General features: G+C 37.9%; 1 protein-coding gene across 1 annotated transcript; it reads right to left on the bottom strand.

The window, feature by feature from the left end:
• Nucleotides 1–187: 187 nt before the first annotated feature.
• LOC124632158 lies at nucleotides 188–23,323 on the bottom strand. The gene is made up of 6 exons (XM_047166846.1): nucleotides 23,268–23,323; nucleotides 20,606–20,725; nucleotides 3,784–4,016; nucleotides 2,071–2,174; nucleotides 1,712–1,827; nucleotides 188–1,635 (listed from the first exon to the last, which is right to left on the bottom strand). Exons 3-6 carry the CDS (start codon nucleotides 4,012–4,014, stop codon nucleotides 731–733), a joined length of 1,356 nt encoding a protein of 451 aa, XP_047022802.1. The 5' UTR covers nucleotides 4,015–4,016; nucleotides 20,606–20,725; nucleotides 23,268–23,323; the 3' UTR covers nucleotides 188–730.
• Between the last annotated feature and the right edge of the window lie 4,056 nt (nucleotides 23,324–27,379).

Below are 27,379 nucleotides of genomic sequence, written 5' to 3'. Positions count from 1 at the left end.
GAAATTGGTTCCGATGTCACTTATAAGTTTGTCGGGCTTCGTTGTTTAGAAATATGCGTCGGCGACTTGCGTCCAATTCTTTATGTATTGTGAGGAAATTATGTTTAACTTTTCCCTTTTCAGGTAATGAGGTGAGGCCAGGAAGTGTAGGTGGACTACATGGGAAATATGAAATGAAAACGCAGTATAACATCGATAAAAACTTTTATTGATTAAAGACGACAGAAAGTCGCCTTCGTCTATTAAGCGTACGTTTCTCCCGACGTCTCCATTTTAATGTCTGCTATATGATAAAGTTTTAATTGTTTTAATGGTAACACTGGATTACGATACACAGATTGTTGAACGAGACGGGTAGGGTCGGGCGCGCGGTGGGAGACCGCCACTCGGCGTGGAAAACGCGCGCCCGGTCATTACGAATATAATTCTCTATCTAACAATAAGTCAATATTCTGATCGCTAATATCAAAAAATTTACAATGAAAATAGAATTTACTCTAAAAATAATTTTACGCGAATCAGGCGTCGGTCGTGAGTCGACTCAGGACGACCGGCGCCGGCGCGTAGTCTATCACATAGAAAGATTCATAAAGTACAATCAGCACGCCGCGGATAGCGACCACAGCGCTCCGCGGCGTGTCACCTCTCACTCTCCATTTTAGAAACGAATCTTTACTCGACAACTAAAGGTATGTTTATAATTTACAAGAGTTAAATACACACGTGGTGCCTACACGAAAAGGTCTTTTAATGACGTGCAGAGAGAAGCATCGCAGCTCTCCACGGCTTCCTCCTCCTCTGGCCTGTTGGGGTACCAGCGCTCTCCCTCCGGACGGCCTGGCTGCCGCGCTGCTGCTGGAATGTCTCGCGTTTTCAGTCGAACTTCGGTTTTCGGTGCCGATTCTTTCACAGTGGCAGTACCAGATGTAGATGCACCCGGATCTGCTGCAGAACTCTTCCTAAGGAACACTTCGATGGCACTGCCAAGCGCACTCGCATCCACAACGGACCCCGAAGGTTTGTCCCACACCACAGCTGCCACGTCTCCTGGAGCTGGTTTCGAATCCGGAGCAAATGTCACCTTACTCTTCTTGGGTTCATTTTCCTTTTTCTTCGTGGCTAATGTTTGGTGCCTTCGCGTGAACCAGGTAGTGCCTGAGTCCATGGGTTTGTCTCGCAGTGATGATGCATCAAAACTGCTCGACCTCATGTCAGCAAGACGGCGAGTTCGCTCAGGTTTACCGCAGCGGTCGATCTCTGTGGCTGATGAAGTGAGTGCATTGAGCATTAAGTGAAGGTCTGTGTCGGTGCAGACAACACCGACGCCAGCACCGCTGCGTGGTGGGATGGGTGGTGGCGGCGGCATCTCAGAAGCTCGGCGTCGTGCTGGTATGGGCGGCAAGGGCGAGCCCACGAAGTCTGAGTGTCTGCGTCCGCGGTTTGTGTACCGTACGGAGCCGCCCATAGGCGAGCGTTCGTCTAACGGCTGGACCTCACATACTCGCTCATTCGAAGTGTTCCAGAGACGCATGCGTACCTTTCGCGCTTGGACGATGTCATCCATTATGTCTAGCTGTAGATTGTGCGTGCTGCCGAGTGTGTCGGTTGCTGGTGGGCCTGCAATGGAAACCAGAGCTGAACGCAGGAAATGTTAGCTGTTCCCAAAAAGTAGGAAAATAATAGTAGTTTCTGAATATTAAGGCTTACTCACATTTTTTGGAGCCGGAGTCTCTGCGACGGGCAAGAGCTGGGAAGGCTGCGATGGACTCGCGGCGTCCGCGACCAAACAGTGCCTGGGGCACTCGGGATATAGTTACTACGGAATGTCTGAAACAAAATGTTAAGTTAGCAAAAACGTATTCTTGGAAGAACAAGTAGTAATGACCCTACGTATAGCAGGATTTTCAATCACTCTGGCGGTGATGTCGTGTCGCAAATAAAATTTATTGTATAGTGCGAGTTTTAGTGACTATGTTGTAGCTCAATATCAGAAGTGACGTGAAGAAACCGTTTTCGGTATTCCAGAAACTTGATATCCGTAGCATCATAGATATTGTTAAAGAATTTCACCTTCTGCCACCAGGCTGCGGCTGTGTAGACGTGAGTGTTGCCAGGAATGCTGCCTCGCGCGCCTCGCGGGCCGCGCCCTCGCCTCGCTCCGACAGCCGCCGAACCTAGTCACAACATTGTTGATATAACGTGACATATAGTACTATGTATATCTTGTATTATATGTTGAAGAATAGGTGGAATAATCGGTTGAAGAATATATAGAAGCCAGGTTAAATAGATTCCTACTGAATTATTAGAAGAGATTAAGACCAAACGACTGAAGAAAGCATTATTTTACAATATCATCTTCAAAAAAACCTTTTCCAAACCTTTGTCTCCATCAAATTCTTCTAATATATTCGAGCGCGGAGCATTCTTTTGTTGCTTTCTCTACGAGAATTTAATATGTGGGGTTATATAGTGAGCATTTCACTGTTTAGTTTGAATGAATCCACCCTTACTTTAAACAATTACAGGTTATAGTTATAGTTCTATTTTGTCTATTCCACCGGGATGGTAAGGTCATTAAATCACTAGGTTTAATTTCTATATATCTGACCTATTTAAGTACACAATACAACCATTATTCGCGTTCATAATTACCCTTAATGTTAAGTGTGTCGGAACTGATTGAAACTGCGTTCAATTCAGCGAGATCATCGCCCAACTGCTTAATTATGCACGGTTGGGAATTAACCGCACCACTCCACATTCGTACGCTCTAGTAGGATGTACGCTTAATATTAGTGTTTGTTCCTCTTCATGAGTCATTATTAAATGCACCTAAAATCTATTTAGCTTCGTTCTGACGTTTTATGGTTTCACCCCAGAAAAAGTAAAAGCTATAAACTGATAGGTACATGTCTTCGTCGTGACATTTTGTACCTACATATACTCGAGTCTTATAAGATGTCGTGTGCACGTCTCGAAAATCGGTTTTCCATAAATATCTTTCTAAGATTTATATCAATTTGCGCTGACGGTTTTGTTTTAGAGCAAAAACTCTACAAGTCCTCTTCATTCGCAGATTTTCTTTTAAATTAGTTTTTGCTAAGATGACTCGGCTAATTGGAGAATGAAAGAAGCTCTCGTTAAGAAAAGGATTTTTGTCCAATATTCCTTATTTTTAGTCTTCCAAAGTAAGTAGGTATTCAATATCAAATAAAGCAGTTTCATTTTACTTAGTAATCAACGATTGCCTGATTGCTAACTCAAGTATACTGTAAACTTTATCGATAGTCGTATTAGATGAGTTCTATAAATAGATCTCAAGAGGCTGTCTGAACGTCGTATCGAGTCGTAATCTATTGAGTAGTAATAACTAATATTCCTAGTAGTATTCTATTTCTGTACTGGGAATTGGCTAATAAATTGCATTTGACAATTTGGAAATGTGAATTTTCTGAGTAACAAGCTATGTTTAGTCGGAGTCGGTACGGATCAACCCATTTGATCACTCATGCCAGACGAACTGGCTAGTGACTTATCTACCTAAGGTCATATCACAAACTTGAAAATGAGAAAATTCAAATATTCATTACTTTCTTTTTTCAAGGGGAAGTAATCTTATATTGTTGTATGGTTTTGCCATACCAGTTTGGTTTGTCATTCGTCCGTATTTGTAGACGATGTGTGTTTGCCGTATGACAGAGAGCGTTACCCACTTATTAGTTACAAGGACAGTAAAATCCTTTAAAAGTCTTAGGTAGAACAAGTTTCACTTCTACTCACCTGACTGGCAGTAGGTCCAGTGGTGCATGATGGCGTCGGCAGGGAATGCTTGCGAGTATCACGCCACGGCGACAAATGGTACGGGTCGGGCGGCGACTCCTGGTCCACGGACAGTCCGCGGGTAGGCGCGGAGGAGTGAGGGGAGGAGTCCGTGTCCTCCGTGCCGCTTTCCTCCACTACGATCAGCGGCTCCCCTCCGCCGATCATCGCCATCGAACCGCGCCGCATCATTGCTGAGTGACAAAAAAAATATCTTTAGTAAATTGTGCACTCACATTATAAGCAATCTTCCTTTTGGTGATTACTCATTGGGTTGAGATCGTGGGATTTTCATGCTCGAGCTATAGTAAGCAGGTGAGTAAGTCATCTCGTGCCGTGCTCGCAAAAATATTGTGAGTGTGTTGCACGGGTAACTGGATTGAGGATGTCAGATAGGCAGTCGCTCCATGTAAAACACTGGTACTCAGCTGCATCCGGTTAGACTGGAAGCCGACCCCAACATTGTTGGGAAAAGGCTATGCAGATGATTCGCGTCTAGTGCTTTTAATTTTATACGTATACAAAACGGCCTAAACTTGGCCTTCTGCGAAATTACCAATATAACATATTGTGGTGGCTAGTAAAAAGCCCAGTAATCGGACTTGAATGTTGACGGAAGCCGATCGGATGGGATAATAAATAAACGAGGGAAGGTGTGTGATGTCAATGTTTAAAAGTGGGTCATTGAACACATAAGTCAATATTGTAATTACATTGTATTTTACGGAGCTTGTGAAAGGTATGTACCTACATTACTTTTGTACGCTATTGATCTGATAAAAGCTGACGGCTGATATATTAATCATGTCATAAATAACCGCCGTGTTTACTCGTAGTGCCAGTAAACAACGAACATTTCTATAATCGTAAAACGTCGAACAAACAGCACGCAAACATTCAGTTGTAATCTCATTATTAAAATTTCGCAGACCAGACTTTATTAAGTCACTTTGTTCGTCTCTATAAAAGATTACCGGTACATTACATTATTTTAATTAAATATTAATTAAAGTTAGACGGTTTATTTGTCTTCTTAATATATAAATTAAGCGTTCGAAAGCATTTTACGTAATTTCGTTAAGCGGCCGAGCTTCATTTCTATTAGACTGGTAATTGCTGTCAGAAAGTTAAATTATTTCACTGATTTGTAATTTTATTCAATTTTAAGTCTGCGGCCCACTGGAATTTCTAGATGTTTATTACCGAGTTTTAATGACTTTACTTCACGGTTTCATTTATTTTGTATTAATGAACGTTAATCTAATGATTAACCCTTACCAACTGCGTGCCACACATAATGAATTTTATAATACCTACTGTTTTTCATTGTAAATTATGTTAAATGAATGTTAGCATGTGAACAAAAAACATCTAAATGAAAAAAGAGAGTTACTGCTGAAGTCAATCACAGAGAGTTTTCTAACCTCCGATTTATAAGAGCGTTCTCCACCTAATCAATGAACCTTGAACCTTTTTATAAACAAAACATAACCCAACAACAATAACCTACTTCCTAGTACTCCAAGTCAATCAATTTTTACACAAGACCGACTTGAAAGAAACTGCTGATAGACAAAAACCATAGAGCACCCATCACCGATCATTCACTCGTGGCAAGTGACGAGAGAAGATTGTGACGTCATTGTAGAAATAGAATAGTAAGGCAAGTTCACTAACAAAATAAACGTCAGTTTTCTTTAAACAACTGTTTGTAAATTATACATTTTTAAGTACAAGTGAAATCGGAATTAACAATTGTTTGCGGAAAAAGGGATGTTTATGTTGTCGGTGAATTTAAGCATAAGTTTTAAACGTTATTTAAGCGTAAGATACCTATGTAGATCGGCAATCGAGTGATTTTTTGTGAAACCAAAAATGAAACACTGTGATTAAATAACTTCTTCATATGTAAATAAATATGTGCTTTCCTTAGCCCACAAATGCGGGTTTTGTGGTGTTTTTTTTTTCATCATATAACATTAAAAACATTTTTCAAACATCACGGGCATTGTTGTTTACGTTTGCATTTGATAAATACGGGGCTGTTACAAGTCTCTAGAATGTCAATTTTTGCACACATACACGTGTAGTTTGTTTGTTTGTTTTTTTGCACCTGTCACGCATTGTCGATCTATCAAACGTTGTGTGCTCCTAAATCTATGGACGTCACTCATAATGACGTAGTTACAGCTCAGGCTACCGGTCAGTCGGCTTAAAGGCTTAGCTATTAATACACTGCCCTTTTGATATCCGCGGCTCCTACAGTCCCCTGAGATCCTTAGTTATTAAGTAATAGTGGTTTCATATAATAACCATGTTTAGGTTTCAGCTGAATTAATGTTATAAGGAGTATGGATTCTATGCAGGTCATAATCTTCGAATATAATATGAATGTCCATTTATGTTGTAAAGATTCTCTTAAAATAATTAAAAATTCTCTTCTCTTTGTAACGATTATGGTATTGCTAATTTAGACCTTGAAGAACCCCTTTTGTACTACGGGCGCATTGTTGCCTTTTGACGATTGTAAGGGAGTTAGATTCCAGTTTTGCTAGACGTCAACAAACCAGTATTTTGCAAGAAGCTCGCTACTTTGACCTCGATTGTCAACCCAGTCACAGGGTAACACGATATTTCTGAGTATGAAACCAGTTCTTAAAGAATAGTACTTCTCTACAATTGACGATTGTCAATTATTTTTCATTGACATTTCATTCATTGATTGTCTGGCATGTAGCAGATGATCGTCGATCTAACTAACTGTGCAAAGTTTGTAAAGTTTAGCATAACCTTGAACTCTTGACCAACAGCCCCTCATTCATACAATTAACACATTTTGGGATATTCAGTTTTTATTAGGGTGTAAATAATAAATAAAAAGTGCAAAAAGTGTGTGTTGAATCAAATTGATGATAAATAGCTATCAATCAACTCTAAAAACAATGACCAAAAAAGTTGGGACACAACTCGTTGAAAACTCATATTCGATCAAAATATGCAACGCGCAAGTTGTTAGCATACCAGGTACTTTAATTAAGCTGCGAGATTACCATCACAATTTCCTGGAGCGAACAAAAACACATATCCACCCCTCAAGTTGCTTGCTAAAGTTTGAACACAAACGCTCGTGAGCAGTCAATAACAGACATTATCTAATCGCGTGTTACGATCACTTGGTGCGGTATCAACAGGTCTGGCAGCGGCCCCGGCAGGCCAAGGCTGCTCTGGCACTGACCCGCTTCCGCGTCACCCCCCACAAACCCCTCCCTCCCCACCCCGCGAGCCCGTGAGCTCGCGTCTCCTGCCCTCTCGCCCGGGTAGAATCTCGTTGCAGTTGCAGCTCGGAAATAGCTGTCGAGATCTAGTCTAGAACGACAGTTTATTTTATTTCACACTTTATGTTCGCACCATATTGTAAAATGGCGCGCTGACGTGTAACTTTTGCTGAAATACGTTTATGGCCACATTTTTTATTTTATTCATTCCTGTAATTGTGCAGGTAAAATATGACTGAAGTAATGTAATACATAAGTAATCTTTACACTTTGACGCTAATGAATGAAGTGACTACGACGCTACGACATAATTTGATTTTGAGTTTTCATCAATCAACTGTCTCGTTACCCTGTGAACAAGGTACAAACAAAAAGTAATTACCCGTACACGGCTCGAGGAGACAGTTTTTGGGGTGTGTCTGAAAGGTAACGAAGAGTAATATCAATACTAAGGAGGTGGCAATAAAACGCCGAAAACTTCCACTAGAAAGTTTTAACAATTTCCCGCAATCGTAACTGAAGAAAGATATAAAGTTGCCATCAGTTCCCGGAACGAGTTTTATCGAGTCCCTTCATCTCGTGCATTATGGATCATGAAAGCCTATTGGTAATGGATTATTACCGATAACATGAAACTTTACTCTGGTAACCTGAGTGAACTCGTAAAGTTCTAACGAACCATTTCTGTCTTGAAAGAATCAGGGTTATGTTCCTTTTAGAACTGTTTATTAGTTCGTGAAACATCTGAGCTTTCATATAAAATGTTTTATACGTGAATAAATGGCACACAGGTGATAAATGTTTCGGATTGAAGTCTGATTTTCTCGAATAAACGTAAACATTGCCAGAAATTAGCATACGGAATGCCGGCGTGTTCTATCGATAGCTTGGCAATTTATTTGGATTGTTTCGGCGTATTTGAAGTTCAGAAATTTATATCAATTTGGCCTCTGATTGTTATGGAAGTGGTTTTGTGATTAATTTTGAGACGGAGAAAAATAATTGTACTTGAAGAGGCGTCAAGAGGCGTAATAAATTTCCATTTTCTTTTATATTATAGGGTGTATAGCCTCATTCGTGTTAATGAGGATAAAGTGGAGCGCCACGCATACTCTCACATACAAATAAAGCAGCACAATGCGTGGACGTAAGATCTATTATAATATTGCGGGACCTTACTTACACTCGCAAGCATTTGGGTCAGCAAACACTGCGTACATACTGTTTAACTACTGTTTTGAGTAGTTTGTACTTGTTTTATGAAGATAGTTTTATAGGATTTAGGTAATGACTTTAGTAACAAACCTAGATTCATGGCTTTAAAACACTCTAAAGTGTAGTTTATTGGCTATATTAGCTAGCTGCTAACGACCGCGTTTTTTCGAGTAAAGAACGTTTTTACCAAACGTCAGACTTTTCACACAGGCTGATAATTAATCCAAACTTTCGCTACTTTCAAGGGTTTATAACTTTGATTAATTTAATTAAGTTCTGGATCATCTTAATACGTAAAAATCTCCTACACCACTTCAATCTTCATTTTTTATTTCCGCAAACTTTGTTTTGATGTCGAGTTTCAATGAGCAAATAAACAATTATTTGAATAAAACATTCAAATAATAACAAAATCTGGGTCCTAATAATGAAAAGTAAAATGGCTGTTGGACCCGGTAAGTGTCACTTCAGAGGGTCGAGTAGGTACCTGGCTCGTTGTTCAAAATGGTTTGATTATAACATTTAATGTGGCACCCGGGTAAGCAGTAGTGCTGGGTTATAAAGCCGCTGAACCTAGCTTTATTACTTTAATACTATGTATTTAAAAGTTCTAATATAAACTAGACAGTTTAGAGGTCTTGTTTTAGCAATTGTGTAGTAATTCAGCACTTTTATTATAACTCATAAAAAATATGGTATATAAACGTCCTCCGCAAGAGCGAAATTTTCCCGGTGTGCGGTAGTGACGCACAGTATACAACACTTATGTTTCTTTTGATTTGCTGGCTCCACCAAGAAATGACAAATTGCGAGCGTACATTCTGAAAATCTTGGCAAAACTACAGGTTTCAAGTACGAACACATGAAGTGGACTCTCACAGATACGTACATTTTGCCTATTCGTGAACTAATGCAAACATTTCGGTGGAGTCCCGGCTTAGGCCTCCCCCACATTAGGCGTGCGCGATCCTCGGGCGTGTGAGTAGCGCGGGCGCCGCGCGTGCGTCGCGAGCGCGTTGCGTGAGCGTCGCGTTTTGTTGCCCTGCGGCATTTGCAGCGCGCTCGCGGCGCGCACGCGCCGCTCTCCTTGACGTTTAACTGCTAAGGCGTTTAGCGGGCGGCGGGGATAGTAGGCGAAGGGGTAAGAACGCAACTCGAGCGCCGCGTGCTCGCCGCGAGCGCGTCGCTTGCACTCTTCACACATGCCGCAGGGCAGCAAAACGCGACGTTCACGCAGCGCGCTGGCGACGCCCGCACTACTCACACGCCCGAGGATCGCGCACGCCTAATGTGTGGTCAGCCTTACCATGAGTAAGTGAAACTATCCTACCCTATGCGCCTGCTGATGATGATGACTCATTTTATCATCCATCCAGCTATTCCCCAACTATGTTGGTGTTGGCTTCCAGTCACCGAATCTGTTTTAGTACCAATATTTTGCTTGGAGCAACTACCTATCTACAATCCAGTCAACTACACAAGACGATATCCATATTATGGTAAGACTGACAGACTTTCTGGCTTTTGATTAGTCGCAGCAGCTGCAGAAAATGTACAAATGACAGCTTTATCAGACTCAAAGCATGTAGACATAGATTATAGCTGTTTCCTGTGAAAATTACTTACGCACCATACGTAATAATTTTCCAAATTGGCTGAACAACGTCACAAACTTTACTTCTTTTGTTTAGATAAATGGTCACATCCACAACACAACCTTGATCAATGAATCTATGCGACTGCGAAGTGCTAATCCTAATTATACTGTCACGTGAAAGAATGCACCTACGGGATAAGTAGTATTTTGACGATTCTATATTGCCCACGCAGACGAAGTTGCGGGCAACAGCTAGTAACTCATAAATTATATGGCATAATCTTTATAATCAACCTATTGAGTATTGGTAATAGACTCCTGTTATATCCAAAGTGAAATAAATGATTTGAATTTGAAATTAATTTAATTACTTCCTGTGGGTAAAAATGGATAGTGCGTTAATTTTCATGGTGTTGTTCACAATTTTCAAAGATTCTTAATCAATGCCTTCACCAAGATTATTTTAACAGAAGCAACAAACAACATGTAGATACGAACAATAAACAGACAGAACACAACATCGTTTGTTCATCTCTCTGGCAGCCGTAATTTACACAAAGCTGAAGAGAAAGTGACATAAAATGAAGTGCTCTAAGTAATAAAAGCCAGCACCACAAGGTACGTTGTAATTTTACAGTAAAGGTAAAAAGCCTGTCGTATCCTCACACCAACAAATTTCTTTGTTCTATACGTCGTGATGTGAGTTCGGTATCATGTTTACGACGTAACATCATGTTGAGATATATATAGACATTTATTTTAGGAGCGTTAAAATGTTATGTTACATGGCCCTATTTTTGTATGTATCAGTTAGGTGAGGTAGGTGCTTATCACCTTTTACAGGCTGTGCATTTATTTTAGGTACCAAGGTCTTTAAAATGAGGCGCTGAAGTGGAAAACCCGAGTTCTATACCTACTAATTTCATTGAGTGGTAAGACTCGTACTTAAGTGTACCTATATACTTAATTAAAGAACTAAATGAACACTATGATTTCTGTACTATTAGCAAACAGCGTATTTTACAAATAAATGAATCTAACGACAATATTCAAGAAGATAATAGTACAATATTATTCAGTGTTTTCAATGTAAGCACCTGTTTATGTACCAGAGCTTACATCTGAGCGAACCATGTAAACGCGCGTAAACGGAATAATAATGTGTTTCGTGTAATATTCATGAACTCCAAATTACATTGTTTCTTCCTCTAAAATAATTGTTTTCAGGCAATTAACAACGATAAGCATTTAAATATCTAGTAATAAACTTTGATAGATATTTAAATGTTAATATTTAATGAAGGGCAAAGAGAATGAAAGTTAAGCAACGCTTAGCGCGGTCGGTCAGTTAGCTGAGTGACCATTTTGTCAATATCGAGTTCTTCCGTATTTGGGCAGGTCAAGGCTGTCATTTGAACGTCTTTGGCAGATATGGGTATTCGGAAGCCAGAAAGTCTGACAACCAGTCTTACCAAGGGGTATTGGTTTGCCCGGGTAACTGGGTAGACAGATAAGCAGACGCTCCTTGTAAAACATTGGTACTCAGTTGCACCCACTTAAACTGGAAGCCGACCGCAACATAGGAAGAGGCTAGACAGATGATGATGAAAATTATAAACTTTTTATTTGTATGACGTATAAAAAAGGGTTTAAAAATCTCATATTCCCGGCTTAAGCTTTGCGTAAACATTATTAATAATGCAAAGTAGGAGCGGCAGAGTAATTGATTTTCCTTCGATACCTACTTATTTTAGCTTGTACCTATATTATTCATGTGTGGGCTTTATTGAAGCTTAGTATTTGTTTGTTTAACCCGTAACTAGTGCGTGATTAATGAAAGGACAGTAATTGTACGCTTGTCGAACAAACCGTCGTTTTGAAAAAGGCTTGTAGACTTGATAATAGTAGTCATTATTTTTTTATGATTCTAAGCTTTTCTTTGCTAGCTTTCGATGTTTTTTTAATCAATATTGTAGATGCTAGAGAGGTATAGAGGAGGAACAACACAGCTACAATTACAATGAAAAAACTAAGTCGCAACTCTAGGCTATTCATTCATTAAATTATTTATGTATTACTTCTAGTGCTATTTAAAGTTCCACATATAAAACTAAATATTGACCGATATTTTCTTTATATTTACACTTTATTGCACTTAAGTAGTTGAGTATTATTTGATATACCTAGTGCTTTTTTTATTGTTTTACTAGGATCGTTTTTTTTTGTGTTGTAAATATCTATGTAAATAAAGAGCCTAGTAGTCGAGTCTTTGTTGCTAAAGTTTAAATAAATACAACATTAAACAAAATACCTTTCCCTCAACTTTAAAATATACATTACAAAGATGTTATAAGTTTATAACTATCTCGGGAACTGTCGAACAAGTTGCCTAGCTGTCGTATCCCGGGCTAGCTGCAGTAAGTGGGTTAAGCGTCATTTTGTATGGATATTGTGCTCCCGCGGTAATAGCCCTGTTGTAGTAACTATAGTTCGGCCATTCAGAGAATGCGTTCCTGACACGTCGCGATTGAACTGACGACGTAACTACATTCATTGATTATTGATATAATAATGTTGTTTTAATGCTCCTCAATTGTTAAAACGGTAAACAACCAGCAAAAATATTTTTATCGTAACTGCAACGCCATTGCAAAGTTACGTCGTCAGTTCAATCGCGACGTGTCAGGAACGCATTCTCTGAATGGCCGAACTATAGCCTCTCCGCCGCCGTGACATTTGTTCTTGAGAGTTATGGCTGACTTTGTTTTGTTTATTTGTTAGAAATATGGTAGATAAATGATTAACTTAATAAAGTGCATGTTGCCTAAATAGTTACAAAAATATTTATTCATATTTATCCTAAGTATAAAACGTAATATAGGCCACTATCTTCTGTGTTAAGTTATCCAGTTTAAATTAATATATAAAAAAAAACCTTTGAATACATATTACAAAGATGTTATAAGCCAGTTGGTCTAGCTGTAGTACCCCGGGCTAGCTGCAGTAAGTGGGTTAAGCGTCATTTTGTATGGATATTGTGCTCCCGCGGTAATAGCCCTGTTGTAGTAACTAGCCTCTCCGCCGCCGTGACATTTGTTCTTGAGAGTTCTGGCTGACTTTGTTTTGTTTATTTGTTTGAATGGTAGATAAATTATGAACTTAATAAAATACATGTTTTCATAATTGCGGGCACTTTATCAATCAAGATTTATTTCAAGAACGATTCCGGGGTGTTGTGTATTAGGCATGGCAACAGTTGCGTTTCCCTATTTTTTTAAACTTACCTGAAAGGCTTACTGAAACTGAAATAAGCTTGTATTATTTTTTCCCCGATGAAATGAAGCCTTCCATTTTAATACTCGTAATATTACGACCTCGTAAAACCACAACTTTTTATACAAAGTGTGTTCGTGAAGGCCCACAGATCGTAGATAAGAGACAGAGTGTTTGTAAACAGTTCTAAGCGATACAAAAATATATCAAAGCGAAAGCTTTATTGTATAAGACAATACAATAACAGAATATTTATAGATTTTTTGTTTACGTTTCACTCACGCAAGTACAGCGTAAACAATCGTAAACCTTGTATTGTGTGTCTCCTCAAAAACAAAACATAAAAAACCACCAGAAAATAAGAGCGTATGAACGTGCAAGATTTATATTATTCACAAGATATAAGATAAAACATATTTTTCTCTGTGGAAAAATACGGTGCTCCACATAACTTTATTAATAGAAATATCGATAAAGAAGGGCTGTGTTAAAATAGAATGGAAAGTAGAAGTTGCGTTCTTGCGTTCTAATCTTATTTCTCTTCGTTGTTAGGGGAGTCACTTGACCCCCGCTGGGCTGACAGATAACTACCAATTTGACAAGTGACAGTCTACCAATGTTTAGAAAGTGATACATTACACTCAAGAGGAATTAATTTGGGGAAGACTCAAGTATTTATTACCTTAAAAATGTGTGTAATAAAGTATTCACTTTATTTAATATGTATATGCTTGAATATTTAAATAACACTTATTAAGTATATTGAATAGAAATAGAAGGGGTAGGCGCTTGCGTTAGTGTACGATAGATTGAGTTGATTAACCCGAGGGAGTACGTGCATTAAGTAATAATTGTATTTTAGATAACAACATCACATTAGTGATCTCCCGGAAATTCTGATTAATTCAGCTTGGCGCGGGATTTGTATAATAAGGTGTTTAAGGTGAGGTAAAGGTGTTTAAAATACGTTAAATGAATGTCTTTATGTTGTAGTTTTACTAAAGTGAATAGCAATATGATTGGAGCTGCCAACATTTTGATTAAAGACCTCTTCAGACCCAGATAAAAAAGGCTCTCTAAAAAAATCGGCAAAAAATGTTTCTGAAGGACGCGATTAAGAATTTTTTACATGACGACAAAATAAAATAATAATTATTAATTAGGTCCAAGAATGAAAGCCAACAATCAACAGCTTGGCAAACAATTTTCCGTCCTACAGGCGTGCTAAACGAAGCTAAGCGTTCGCAATTATATATTTGAAACCTTATAAACGGCGTCAAAAGTGCGCGCCGCTCTCGACGGGTCGAGTTAATTAATTTATTAATTTTATGTCGTGTGTTTGTGCTCCACCGCTACGAAATAACGTTACCAAAGTACGTGTTTTTACAGCACTCATTTTTGTGTTAAATTGAAATTTTATTTTTGGGTAAAAATGTGTTGAAGTTTTTTGTGGAAATGAGGAAATTGTTTGTATTACTTTGATTTTGGTCGTTTAAGTTTAGCATGAACTAATATGAATATAATAAGCTGTACTGATTTTGAGTGTCTCTTAGTTAAAAAAAATCTGTGTTGTATATGTATAATCCAATGTTCCCGAACCAAATAAAACCAAGGTCGAATGCGATTCAAAAACAAATAAATATATGACCACGACTAAATAAATATTAAAGAGAACACAAGCTCACAATAATAAGAATTGTCTTTCATTTATTGCCCAAAAGTTTGCCTATAAACCACACACAACGGTCTGAAACCGACATTTTCTCCAATAAATATTACTTGAGAAAGCGTAACATTTCACTATTGTAGGATTTAATATAACATAACGAGGGTATAAACAAAGCAATATTGCAGATAAACAATCAATAGTACGGAACACAGCTATTTCAAATATTTATTCAATAAAAGTACCCGTACACTGTACACTAAACAGTCGCCCATTTGATCCAATGGTTGTCATATTTTTTTAAAGAAAATCTTGATTCTATTCACAGTTTCAGCCGGTCTGATACCGGCTAAGTACCTGGTCTTTGTAATGTGCGCACTATCATTCATCTTCATACTGATTTATGAGCCCAAACAAACTATCATCATTCTCATCCTCCGAGCCTTTTTTCCAACTCTGTTGGGGTTGGCTTCCAGTCTAACCGGATGAAGCTGAGTACCACTGCTTTACAAGGAGCGACTGCCCTATCTGACCTCCCCAACCCAGTTACCCGAGCTACCCAATACCCCTTGGTTAGACTGGTGTCAGACTTACTGGCTTCTGACTACCCGTAACGACTAAGACATACTTAGAAAAGTTGCATTGGTATTTGCCTGACCTGGAATCGAAACAAACTATCGGCCGACTAAAATGTTGCAGTGTGTTCTCTAAATCCGAGATACTATCGATCCTCTACCATTGTTGTTATTAGAAAACTACAATCCATTTACTAATAAAACTAACATTGGATTAAGATTGTAATGAAATTGTGGCATTGTGGTATTGTTTGTTCATCCATCTGTGGATGTGAAATGTGTTGTTCTTGCTGTTCTATTGTTTGTAAGGATTTATAGTGTATCGAGCAATATAAAGAATTAAAGCACAGAGAGCGAGAGCGAGTAATATTATAAAATAAAAGCACAAATAAACGCTAGAGTATGTAGGTAAGTGTTTTTGCAATCAGTATTAAATTAAAGCCATATGACGACGTCCTTGCATTTTAAGTAAAAAGACGATTGTTACAATAGGACATCTGTGTGTAATTTGTGAATATATCAAGGCAGATTTTCTCCAAACATACATATGTCCGTGTATATGTTCCCATATAGATATATATGTTACCATATATATGTCCTTAGACGTAAGCTTCTTTAAGAAAAAGGAAAATCTTACGGACATAGGTATAGGCATTTAGAAATTCATAGCACACAGTTGTTCAATTAAAAACGAGGTTTTTGCTGTCAGTGAACTTTAATGTATGTGCTTCTGACTTATAGTTTAGGATTACGTAAACAACTATTGATGAACTAACAGAGATAGTGAACAGTAACAGTAACTATTGAATGGATAGCGTCAAATCAGGCGCGATTCATTTCGCTGCAATCACGCGCCTATTGTATTGTTTCTGACAGGCCTATTGTTATGCGTAAAACGGAACGGAATTACAAATAAACAAAGTAAAAACTACTTTTATTTCCATAAAACAAAACTTGAATATGCTTTAAATATCGTTTTATATAACTGAATACAATAATGCTGTTTTTAACCGACTACGGCAGAGAGGTTATTTGACTATCATCTTTAAGGTTTAGGCAACTATAAACAAAGTCAAATAATCGAGCAATGCTTCCCAAAATATATGAACAGCACAGATATAAATAAATCACAAATACGCAGTTACAAAGCGCACGGCTATAAAACGAATTATCTGCCGTATGTTTTAGCACCATCTCGAATTATTTACTACCATCAAGTTTCATCATCTAACTAATGTGTTTATTTCAAGTTTTACAGTCGGAAATGAGTTTATTAGGTGTTTCTTAGATTGCTTTAGAATCAAGCTTAATGAGAGATAGAAAGAAGAAGAAAATAAGCAAAATTACCAGGAAGTACCATCAACTGCCTAGTCTCTTGCCGACTGTGTTGGGATGGGCTTCCAGTCTTACCGGACGCAGCTGAGTACCAGCGTTGTACAAGGAGCGACTGCCTATCTGACCTCCTCAACCCAGTTACCCTGACAATCTTATACTCCTACTTTTTTCAGAAATGTTCAATGAAAGCCGGGACCTACAGTTTATCGTGTCCTCCGAAACGAAATCATTAGAAATCACGCACTGTTTAAAAAAAAAATGAAACTCCTGAAAGACGTACCCATTAGAAAACCTATTCAAAAACAAATTCAGATAATAATAGTAAAACCAGCCAGATAAATAATGAACAAAAATGTTCACATTGAATTATACAACGTAGGTAATTCAATCAAAGAAAAATAATATCGCAGTCTGGAAAACACAAAGAACATCATTAAAAATAAGAAGTTTTTTCTGAGAATTGATACGATGGAGTTCAAGTAATATTACATTGGAGCGAATGCTCCGTTGAGTGGGTAGGCAGGCGCTGACATCTCTGCGATATTGCAATCTTTATTCATCTGACATACGTACTGGAGCAATGCAAATAAAATGTAGCTTCGATTGCCTGCGTCTCATCTCAAGGAATCGGATACGATCAATATTTGTTCGATTCAAGTTTCAAGCTTATTTGCTCTCAAACGCCTGCTGAAGAAACTGTTAGGTTTATTTTTATGTTGTGTTTGTTTGATCTCGAATACTTGTAGCAGTTGTTAATTAAAAATCTTTCTTTGTCGTGTCGTGGATAGGGATTGTAAAATTCTTAAAAACTGGACTGCTGATAATCAGAAACGGCAAATCTATTAAAAATGAATTAATAAACTACCTGAGAGTGTATAATTTGGACTTTACAAAATATGAGAAAATAACTTGAAGTATTGAATAGCTTCAAAAATGTTCCACTTATTTTCAGAGATGCTACGCTAGAATTCGAAAGACACCATTTTTCCTAGGAATTTACCCCAGGAAATACCACGAACTGAGCTAGTAAATGACAAAGTTCCTCGAGAATGTTGTTTCATGGAACTTGAAATTACGTTTGTTGACAGGTTCGTTTATTCCGGAAAAACAGACGCAGCTGGTGGAAAATGTTTCTGTGGTTCCATTCCTATCGAGGCTGAAATATTTTCCGTACTCGAATAAAAACAAATCCTTGTTCTATCTAAGGATGCTTTTAGTCTACTTCGTATTCATCCAAAACGGTTTATCCTGTGAAAAGTACTGGATGAAGACTCTATTGATTGTTTGATCTATCATCGTCATATGCATCATCTGCCTAATCTTTTGCCAAGCTTTGCTTAACTTTATAGTCGATCTACTTCTAGTGGATCTTTTGACATCTGACTATCATCGTCATCATTTCAGCCTATTGGAGTTATTAGATATTTTACTGGAAAACCTGCGTTTAGTACTTTGACCTATATTCTAGTTAAATATTATTATTATGTTTGGGTTATTGTTGCAAATCATTAACGGCTTTGTTGTTAAATGAAGCTTTTAGGGGAAGGTCTCAGCGGTGTGTGGACGTGATCGAGCAAACCAACAGCGTGTGCAATTATATCGCGACCCCACACTGAATTAACCCTTTACCCAATTGATATGTGTATAAGTAAATGCGCATGGATACTTGGAATATTAAGTGCTGTATACTATATAGGTACTCAGTAGTTTGGCCACAATTAACAGAGCAATTTTTTTCGGTTGCGTCTAAAAGATCCTTCAGGATTCGCCGAGGAGCTATAAATAGATTTTAATTAGCTTATCTGTAGTGTACAATCAAATAACGTTTAGCTTTATGTACATTTAACATTAGAAGGAACGCTGTCCGCGGGATGATTAAACTCATCCGTCAAACCATCCACGTTCAATCAACAACTCAACGAATGCTAAGAATAAAATAATGTGGGAGGCGTACACTCTGCAAATAGCCGATTGAACTAATTTTACGATTTCACACCAGTTATATAGTTGTTAAGGAAAAGTGTACCTTAGCATCGAAATCGCGACCAAACTTCCACGCAACAGATTGATATAAAATAAACATATAGATCGACAGACAACTTGCTCACCAAAGTAAAAATCCTTCGTAAATCATCGAAGTTTGTTTATAATAGTTCAGGTTTAGTGGCTCTTCACTATTAATAGAGTTCATGAAAATGTGGAGCTCGGGAGCTGGTACATTAGTTAGGGCGTGTTGCGGCGTCTTATCTCACCAAACACAACACCAACGGTGAGTCTTAAGTGCTCTTTACTATGATTAGCGAAGTGCATCATACAATGCCATTACCTAAAAGCACAAGCTTCTAATTTAACTCAAGAATTATTCCATTTAAATTAAGGGTTTTTCCTCGGGCATGAAAGGTCGCTCGTACAAAGGCGACCGAAAGTTATTATCTTTTTTATTGTCCGAGTTTCCGTTGGTGTTCAAAAAATGAAAACACGAGGAAAAGGCCTAATAAGTCGACGTTGCTCCAAATTGCTTAATTGTCTCTAAGGGGAAATTCATCAATCACATTGTATTTTATTGTGACCCAATTATAAAAAAGTTTACCGTACACAGTTACAGTTATGTTTGTATTTATGGTGAAGGTTTTTAGTAGGTAAAAACGTTTCGGAGTAATCCGAATTTCAATCAAACTTCCGATGTTTGACAGTAAACAAATTGTTAGAGTAAACATTATTGTACGGCGTCTTGTCGTGCGCTCGTACGTGCGACATCCCCCCCTCAGTCACATGTCCGAGGGCTGATGTGTTCGAATGTAAATAAAGAAGAAAATCGCTCACGGGAGCTGCGTCAAGTTTATTTTAGGGTAACTTTTACGTCGAACCTTTGAACGTTTGAAAGTGGAGCTGAACAGGTAAAAAGGGTAATTTTCTGTCATCTCACTGATGTAACAGTTTTATTGGAAAGTACCTAATGAAAAATGGCACTTTTTACTGCGAGCTAGTTTCATTATCTAATGAAAATTACACTTTTCCATCACAGCTTCTAATTGAAACTGGAAATTATATTTACTTTTTATAACTACAGTTTTAAATTGTAAAATAAAGTTTATTCGTAGTACACTATTATTACTTTGATCAGCTATAAATATAGACGTATGTAGTTTCGATTCAAAGATCAAAGATAAGCACTTGTTAATGAAGTTCTACTAAGGAAGTTATCGATTTTACGGAAATTGGAAAGCGATAACATTTTTGGCTATTTGGCTATGATAAATTTGAGTTGAGTTGATAGTTGTTGGTAGATCTCGCAAAGGAGTACCTAATTGCTGCTAGGAATTCATAAATATTGTGATTGCTTTTATTTCTTGGTTAAATGCCATTTAAATACCATTTGAAAATGGAAGGACTTTCATAGTTTTATAAAATATCATCTCTTCTTATTCAAGTGGAGATATAATTTAGTATCAGTATAGCTAACTCTTACGGATGAAATTCACTTAGCATAAATGCTAAACCCTGACATTTAGGACGAACTCGAGTGAGCCTTTGAAAATGTATCATATCGTTCACTGAACGACATATTACACGCTTTATGGTTACTGCTAGATTTGAGGATTCATTTATGAAACACGTCATTGATGAGTTCGATAATCTAGAAAAGAGCTGTGAGCTCGGTTATGTAAAACTAGTCAAGTTGATGACTATTCGCGTAGTCCAGAGAATGACCATAGAATTCCTTCAAAAGAGTCAGAAAATTAATTAACTTCTGCTAAAGGCTTACATTAATTCATTACATTCTAACTTGACAAATGTCAAACAATCACGTTGCGGTCAAAAACAAAAATGTCACGAAGTCACTAACCTGACGGATCTCCAGCTGCCTCTCAAGTATCTTCACGCTCAGTCTCCCGGACTAGGGCATAGCCCGCTCCCAATCCAAATCTTTCGCCTATTTACCGAACAAACACTCCTACTGATGCGCCTACAACAGTATTCCGGTCAGGCACCACACACATTTATCTTTATTTATAACAATTATCAAGACCGAGAAATAAGAACGAGTATTCCGAGGGAATTGCATTAATTACACGAACTAATATCCAGTGTAATTAACATAAGGACGTCGGTAAACAAACAACTAAGTATAGAAGGGGCGACAATGATGTACTATGTCTACGTGGTGTGAATAGGTAAACAAAAACAGACGAGTGGCTCTTCAGAACGTCGACCCTATGAATATTGAAACCGAGATTAATCGGAACCGTAAGCCTTAACTGCGTTCAAAGCGGTGGCGTTAAGAAAACACGAAGTTCCAAATTAATCTTCGGTTTTATGATGAGCTCTTGTTTGATCGTACAAGTGAACTGTGGGAGTGAAACCAGTTGGTCTCATACATACTGGGGCCAAATATCCTTTGAAAGGCGAACTATTCATGAATTCAATTACGGGATCGCGGGGATCGGCCCTTTGTTTCATTCATTGAAATTATCGAAATGACTATTGAAAATACGATTGAGTTCGGAAGTTATATATTTGTTCATTTGTTCGCGTGAGATTTAACCAAATTCATTTGAGTAATCACTTCAGCGGGCACGAATTGCAGTCCAATTAGATTAAGTCCGGTTTTAAATGTAAAGTCGGTACTCAATTAGATGTAACAACGTGTATTATAATCATAATATTATGCCATGTTCGTTTATTTGTTTCGTTAATGAATACGGTTTTTGTTTCGTTAGCTAAATGTTGTTAAAACTTATCCAATTACCTTACATATGAGAGCACAATGAGCTTGGAGCGGAGAAACAAGACAAAATAAGTACAACCAAGAATAAAGAAAAAAGGGGGAAAAGTTTTTGGAAAAACGAGCGTTAAAAAGATTTTCTTTAATGTAACACGACCATTTTGTATAATGAGCATTGTTTTAAAAAATAAGGTAAAGTTAAAGGTCAATTTATGATTTTTTTATGGTTAATTACGTCAGGTACTAAACGTAATTTTTATAGCCATTTGAAATTACGTCTTAAACTATTTGAAATTTCAGGAATTGACCATTTTGATCAAACTTTAAAAACACAGAAAAATTAAGCTTCAATTTAAGATGACATGACAGAATCTATGTTCAATGACGATGTTAACCAAATCCAAGGGCTGTAGGTGGGGTCTACCTTGACCTAGTGCCGCCTAGCTACCTCGAGGTCATTGCGAGAAGATGCCTAGGTGTGGCGATTGGACCCACTGAGCTGGTAAGGACATTGAAGACCGGATAGCTACCAAATGAAGTGGAAGCCTTGTAATTGACCAGAACATGCCAAGTGATAAATCGTGGTTAAATCGAAATTAGTTTTTAATAGAAATTAACTTTGGTCTTTGTTGTATTTAGTGATTGGAATATAAGTCGTTGATGCATTTTGTAACTGGTTAAAAGGGAATCGATAGTTTCTGATAAAGTAATTACAGTTTGAAAAGCTTTTACACATTTTTTTTTCAGAGTAATTTTAACCCATGTCTGCCTGTTTAGTGCGCGGTCGGAAATGGTCGTAGCTAAATTTTACATAAATTAGAGTTGATTATATTATTATAGTTGATTTTTAATCAGTATGTAAAAGTAAAATTGTTTGATGTTTTATTTTAGCTGTGTACTCAGCAATACTATTCTATATATACCAGTCTAATCAAGGGGTATCGGGTTGCCCGGGTAACTGGGTTGAGGAGGTCAGATAGGCAGTCGCTTCTTGTAAAGCACTGGTACTCAGCTGAATCCGGTTAGACTGGAAGCCGACCCCAACATAGTTTGGGAAAAGGCTCGGAGGATGATGATGTACTCAGCAATACTATTCTTCACAGACTTTCATCTTATTTTGCTTATGGATTTGCGAGTACATGGCGCTAATAATAAATAATACGAGATACTTAATCCTTTGAATGCAAAGTATTTCGAAAAACTTTAAATTGTTTGGCACTTTTATGTAGGGGCTAATTCATAAATTATACTACAATGTACATTAAAATTCTTTTATCACATTATAAATAAATTATGGCTCTGATGCGTAAAATTCAGACTATTTTTGTACGAAAATACGATGCAGAAATCTTAAACAAAGTTTTAGTGAGTCGCGCTTTTAAAATAACGAATTTACTGAGGTGTTCACCGTTTACGAGACATGATTTACATCTCCGACAAGAGCAACTAATAAAGTTACTAACCAAGGGGTAAACATCAGAAGAAGTATGATTACAGGAATGAAATATTAAGATAAAATCTACAGGTGCTACGGGATATTTTGGGAGCACAGCCATGCAAACAGTAGTGATATAAATTGCACCCACGGTGGATACGTATTCAGGGACCGTTTCATTGTTAATGACAACAGTATCGAAGTGTGATGCTAATTGATGATCAACGTGTGCGTGTAATACGTATCCACCTGGTGGTGGAGGCTGGGGCGGGCGGGACGCGCGGGGTGGAGGGGCGCGGGTGGGGTGCGCGGGACAGGGCGATGCATGCGTGTGTTGGTGTCGCGTACCGGCGGGTTGTGTGTGTGCGTGCGCGTCGCGGCGTGCGCTCGGTGCGGCGGTCGGGCTGCCACTGGGCGGGACGAGCGCCGCAGCCTCTCCCGGACCCGCCGCCCGCCCAGTCGCCCAGTCTATCTCTACCGTTCAAACTTTTGATGCATCTCTTAAACGATTTTCACGCTAGCCTTCACTTTACTAACATCTCAAACATGCATTGTACAAATTATGTTTAGCATGCAACTTAACTTGAAATATTAGATAATTAAATAAGGCACGTATAGGGTTAAAAATAACATCTAATCAGCGCAGTGAATCAGTGTAATGGAAACATATCCAGCGGAATGGAATTGGGGTGTGTTGAATGTTTTAACGGCTGAGGGATTTTCGTATAATTATTATGCTAATGTTATTGAATAAAACCTGCTTTTGAGCATGGATCATTGATAATTAATTAAAATTCGCCGAATGTTAATTGTAGGATGTAGAAGTTAACTGGAGTGGAATTACTTAGAAGGATGCAATTTCCGGTTAAAGTCGGTATTATCGTTGGTCAGGGGAGGAAGCTTAGCGCTAAAGCCTTTGTGCGACGTCGTGCAGTGTGGACACTGGACACTGGCTGCACGTCAATATACTTACACCCGACAGAACATTCCTTCTAATTTAGCTGTTTGAGCTCCGCTTTGTCCTCACGACTGTTCATTTACTTAAGGTTGTATTTAAATGAGTGCGCTGAATGTGCTTATTTGCTCGACCCTCCTTGCTCTACTTTACGTTTTAATACCACAAAAAGTGGACGAAATTCTCGAAAAGTCCCCAAATATAATTTTGTGAGAAGTGTGTGCCTCATTTGTGAAAGGTTGTTAAGTTGCGTCGTAAAGTGTGGCTGTAGTCTCATTACTTATTTATAAGTTGTGAGTTGAAATGAAATTTGTTCTGAAGCCACAGGAGTTTGTAATTATTGTATACTTAAACATACAGTTTGTTTAATTCCGGTGACTGAATTTGTTCTTTAATAACAAATTGCGAATGTAACTTCAAGGAGAGATAAATTAAAATTGAACTAATAATAACAGGATCCAGCTTGGCTTTTCTTGCCTTTCAGAAACTGTGTTGGTATGATAGATTTTGCTTAAGATATTACTGATCAATTTACCAGGTCAGTATTTTATACAATTTGTTCGGAATGATTTCTTTCAACCAAAGAAATACTAAATAATAATAGAATAAGAATAACTAAAGCTATAATAACTTACCCATAGCGAACTAAGTTTGATTTGCACACTCTTGGATTCAATAAAGTAGCATTATTTACGCCAGTTATCTTATTGTGACTATAAGTGCTCCACTAATAATCTATGGAATAACATTAATCGCACAAAAGCGTTTATTCAATAATCTTGAATGATATTATCTGTGCGGTTGGGTGAATGCTTTTTCATATTGGGAATTCTCTGTGTTGCCGAAATAATTTGATGGTATTCAGTTAGCTGTGTTGGCAACCGATTTAGATACGAGATATTAAAATGTTTAATTTAGACATTCATCGTACAGAAAATGGAGGTACTTATATGTTATGAATTTCACGCCAAAACTACTATACAGATTTTAAGGCGACGAATTGGTCAACAATAATTCCATAACCGGCACGCGCATCTAAGGCGCCAAAAGGTCGGAGCGTCTGAGCGGGGCGAGGATAACTATACGCGCGCTAGCTTATAACTAAAAGTCGTAAGCGACAAAATGGTTTTGTAATTTTATTATTTAGAAATGATAATTTGATAAAAATTCCTTCTACAATTTTAAAGAGTATGTACATACTCAACTACTAAAAAAGTTAAGAGGCTTAAATCGGTCCCGTTTGCCCATAATATGTGAATCTCTTTTTAAAAAGAGGTATATTTGATATATTTTTCTCTGTTATAAAAGTTACCTAATCATGATTCTACGTCTAACAAAATAAGGTTTATATCATGAACTTTCAGGTAACCAAGTTGTATTTTGATCCGTTTTGTATTTACTGAGAAAAATTGAGATCCTTGGCGCCAAAAATTCCAATTCGTCCTCTTAATGAATTACGGGTGAGAAGAAAGTAAGCAGGCTATTTATTTATCCAGATGCGGAAAGGTTCCTTCAAGATATGTGTTGATGTGATAAGATATGGGAACCGCGGAGAAAAGCTGATATAATATTTTTTTATTTATACAACTAGAAAATATCTTAGGTGTTGAGGAAATATTAGAGTAAATATTGTAGGACTAACCTTAAGAGGACCACTACTAAACACTGCTGGAAGTAAAAACTAATGTCTCCCATCAGTCTACATGAACTTATATAAAGAGCACTAGAGTACAGCCACCACTATGGTCGACATAGATGTAGTTCATTACGTTTTTAGGTCGCCAAGGAAGGAAGGACGTGAATTCATATCGCGGACTTAGAGTACCCACACACTGCAAACTTTTAGTCGGCAGCTTTTTTGGGCTAATAATTAATAAGTAGTCCGGTCAAATTGTATCGGATCGGACCAAAAAATTAGTGTGAAGTTACATTAATTCACAACAAGCTGAAAATTGGTGAGATCGTTTAGAATATAATATTAAATAAAATTTCAAATTTCCCCATGTTTCCCCTGTATGGAAAAAAAATGTTCAAGGTCAAAGGTAAAAAATATGTTTTTTTTTGCGCTTTTTGTGACTATAGTATGAAGTGGAATGGTAGTAAAGTTAGTGTGAAAGGCGTGTGTTAGGTAAAGATCTGGTATTTGGCCGGTATGAGATCGACTGAAATCGTTGAGTGGATACAAAATTTCCTCCAAAAAAACGCCAGCTATCGGCCGACTATTTAGTCTGCAGGGTACGGGCACTCTTAAGGCACAGCTTATATAGAGACGTGATCTGGAAATGTATCGTCATTATACCCACGAGCTCAAATTTATGGACGAGCGTCGTGAGGGAATGGCCCCCGCCTGACTTTTATCGCAATATCCACATATATTTTCTATTGTCAACGCTCAAGTGCTGTTTTATTTCACTGTGAGGACGCCCCGTTTATTCTACAGAAATATTATAACTTCTGATTCAATTGAATTGTTAGATGATGTTCCACTTTTGATAATTCAGCGCTTGCCTTCTGCTTACCGGCACGCAATAGTCTTCACGTCACGAATTAAGAATAAAAATATTACAGCTTAATTTTATACTGCCAACTTGTAGGTAAAGATTTACAATTATAACAACAGGAGCCGCAATCCTGTATGAATGATTTTCTTTTGTTTCTTCTGTGACGATTTGATGATTACTGACCCCCTTGCGATTTATGACTTCATTTTACGTTATTCCATTGCTCTGGCTAAAACTAACGATCCGTTGAAAACTGAGGACCGCAATCCTTACGCAATTACCTTCCCAGTTCCAGTATTTTTCCGTTTCAACCGTGCCGCGTCCGACGCAATTTTTTCACTGAAAGCCTGATAAAATATTTTTGTTAGCATAACGCTAAAGGAAATTACTCAGTCGTGAACGTTTTGTGAAAAAGACTGTTCAAAATAACTTGATATACAGGCGTCGGTCGCGCTGGGCTGGCCTATTAAGCAAAAAACGTCGACACAAAACAGGTCAGCCATCGTTTATCTTTGATATAAAGTAAGAAAGTTTACTCCTGGCTGGGAATCAGGTTGTTTTTAAGTGTAGGCTTTGATAAGTATTCCCCTCACGGTATTATAAGTGGGTGTCGGCGAGGGTAAACACATCGGGACCTGTTGCGTCGAGCTCGCGGCACTCACTACCTAATGTACTTCCACGTTTTCTGAATAAATAAATTTATGTAACAAGCGTTTTTCTTTATCGCTACTAATGCTTCGAGCGGAGCAACATTTATTGTTTTCTGACCTCGCTTTCACGTAATATTGCATTGAAGCCATTACCAATTACTATCTTATTACGCAAGTTGGTACGGATTATGGGAGAGTGAATCAGTTGGGTTTGCTGGGCATTTTTCAAGGAAAAATATCATTATTGTTTTTTATAGGTCGAGTGGTAACGTTGGTAATATGAGCTTAAATTAATTGAGAGTCCTTAACTGTGCCAATCATGTAACAAAGTGAGCGTTTAACGACAACTTACTG

The sequence above is a fragment of the Helicoverpa zea genome, chromosome 7, assembly GCF_022581195.2.
Source record: "Helicoverpa zea isolate HzStark_Cry1AcR chromosome 7, ilHelZeax1.1, whole genome shotgun sequence".
Taxonomy (NCBI): Eukaryota; Metazoa; Arthropoda; class Insecta; order Lepidoptera; family Noctuidae; genus Helicoverpa; species Helicoverpa zea.
This window is presented reverse-complemented; position numbering and strand designations above follow the sequence as displayed.